General features: G+C 45.6%; 1 protein-coding gene across 1 annotated transcript; it reads left to right on the top strand.

The window, feature by feature from the left end:
* Positions 1-27: 27 nt before the first annotated feature.
* Positions 28-915, top strand: LOC114578814. The gene has a single exon (XM_028692302.1). The coding sequence runs from the start codon at positions 28-30 to the stop codon at positions 913-915; it is 888 nt and encodes a 295-aa protein (XP_028548135.1).
* The last annotated feature ends 194 nt before the right edge of the window (positions 916-1,109 follow it).

The raw sequence follows: 1,109 nt of genomic DNA, 5'->3' as shown, positions 1-1,109 counted from the left end.
GGACCTATAGAAGCTGAAGACTGGCTAATGCGGATTGAGAAGATCCTGGAGGGCATGTTTTGCCCTGAGGAAAAGAGGGTGACATTGGCTGCTTATGCCTTTGATGGCGAGGCTGAGAGGTGGTGGAGGAGTCAATTAGAAGAAACCTTTGGAGGAAGACCAAGCAGCCAAGTTTCCTGGGAGGAGTTTGTAAAGGCATTCAGAGATTGGTATGTACCTGCGACCGCCAGGAGACAGATGCAGGATAAGTTCAACAGATTGATTCAGGGAGATCGATCTGTTTCTCAGTATGAGGCAGAGTTCACGATGTTATCCAGGTATGCACCTCACCTGATACCCAATGCTGAAGAGAAGTGCAACCGCTTTCTAAATGGGTTGAAGGACATGATAAGGCAGCCTCTTGTGCCTTTTGGAATTGAGGATTACCCTACTTTAGTGGAAAGAGCCAGAAGGATTGAGATGGACATGCTGGCAACTCAGAAGAGGATGGATTTTCAGAAGAGAAAGATGGAAGGCAGGTCAAAGCCTTCCCAGATGACTCAGTCTTCTCAGTCAGGAGCTTCTACTTGGAAGAAGCCCAGATCCAGTGATTCTGACAGCAGTGCTTCAACTGCCTCTTTGTGCAGCAAGTGTGGGCGAGTGCATAAGGGAGAGTGCCTCTCAGGCACTAATACTTGTTACTGGTGCCATCAGCCTGGGCACATGGCGAAGTCCTGTCCTCTTTTGGGACAGAGATCTGCTTCAGAGGTGAGGTCAGGCAACAACACTCAGAGGACAGCTGGTAGACCAAGAGCTGTAGAGTCTACTGCTTCTGTTCCTTCTCAAGGTCAGACTCGTCAGAATGTTCAACCACGAGTCTATGGACTGTCCCAGCAAGAAGCTAAGGGGTCTCCTGATGTGGTTACAGATGCGTAGTTTAATTAATTGCAATGAAAATTTTTTTATGAAATTGAAATTGAAATTAAAATGAACAATAAATGAAAATGAAATGAACCAATCAATAGTATTATATTTTGTAATGAATGTTGCACCTGTTCATGTTTAGGGACACTCCTTATGTGCGATAGACCCGTTAGAATCCTTTTTGATACTGGAGCGTCACACTCCTT

The sequence above is a fragment of the Dendrobium catenatum genome, unplaced genomic scaffold (genome assembly GCF_001605985.2).
Source record: "Dendrobium catenatum unplaced genomic scaffold, ASM160598v2 original_scaffold_165994, whole genome shotgun sequence".
Taxonomy (NCBI): domain Eukaryota; kingdom Viridiplantae; phylum Streptophyta; class Magnoliopsida; order Asparagales; family Orchidaceae; genus Dendrobium; species Dendrobium catenatum.
This window is presented reverse-complemented; position numbering and strand designations above follow the sequence as displayed.

Bases quoted from the DNA above. Each gene is read 5' to 3' on its own strand.
- LOC114578814 (XM_028692302.1), top strand. From the start codon at position 28: ATGCGGATTGAGAAGATCCTGGAGGGCATGTTTTGCCCTGAGGAAAAG.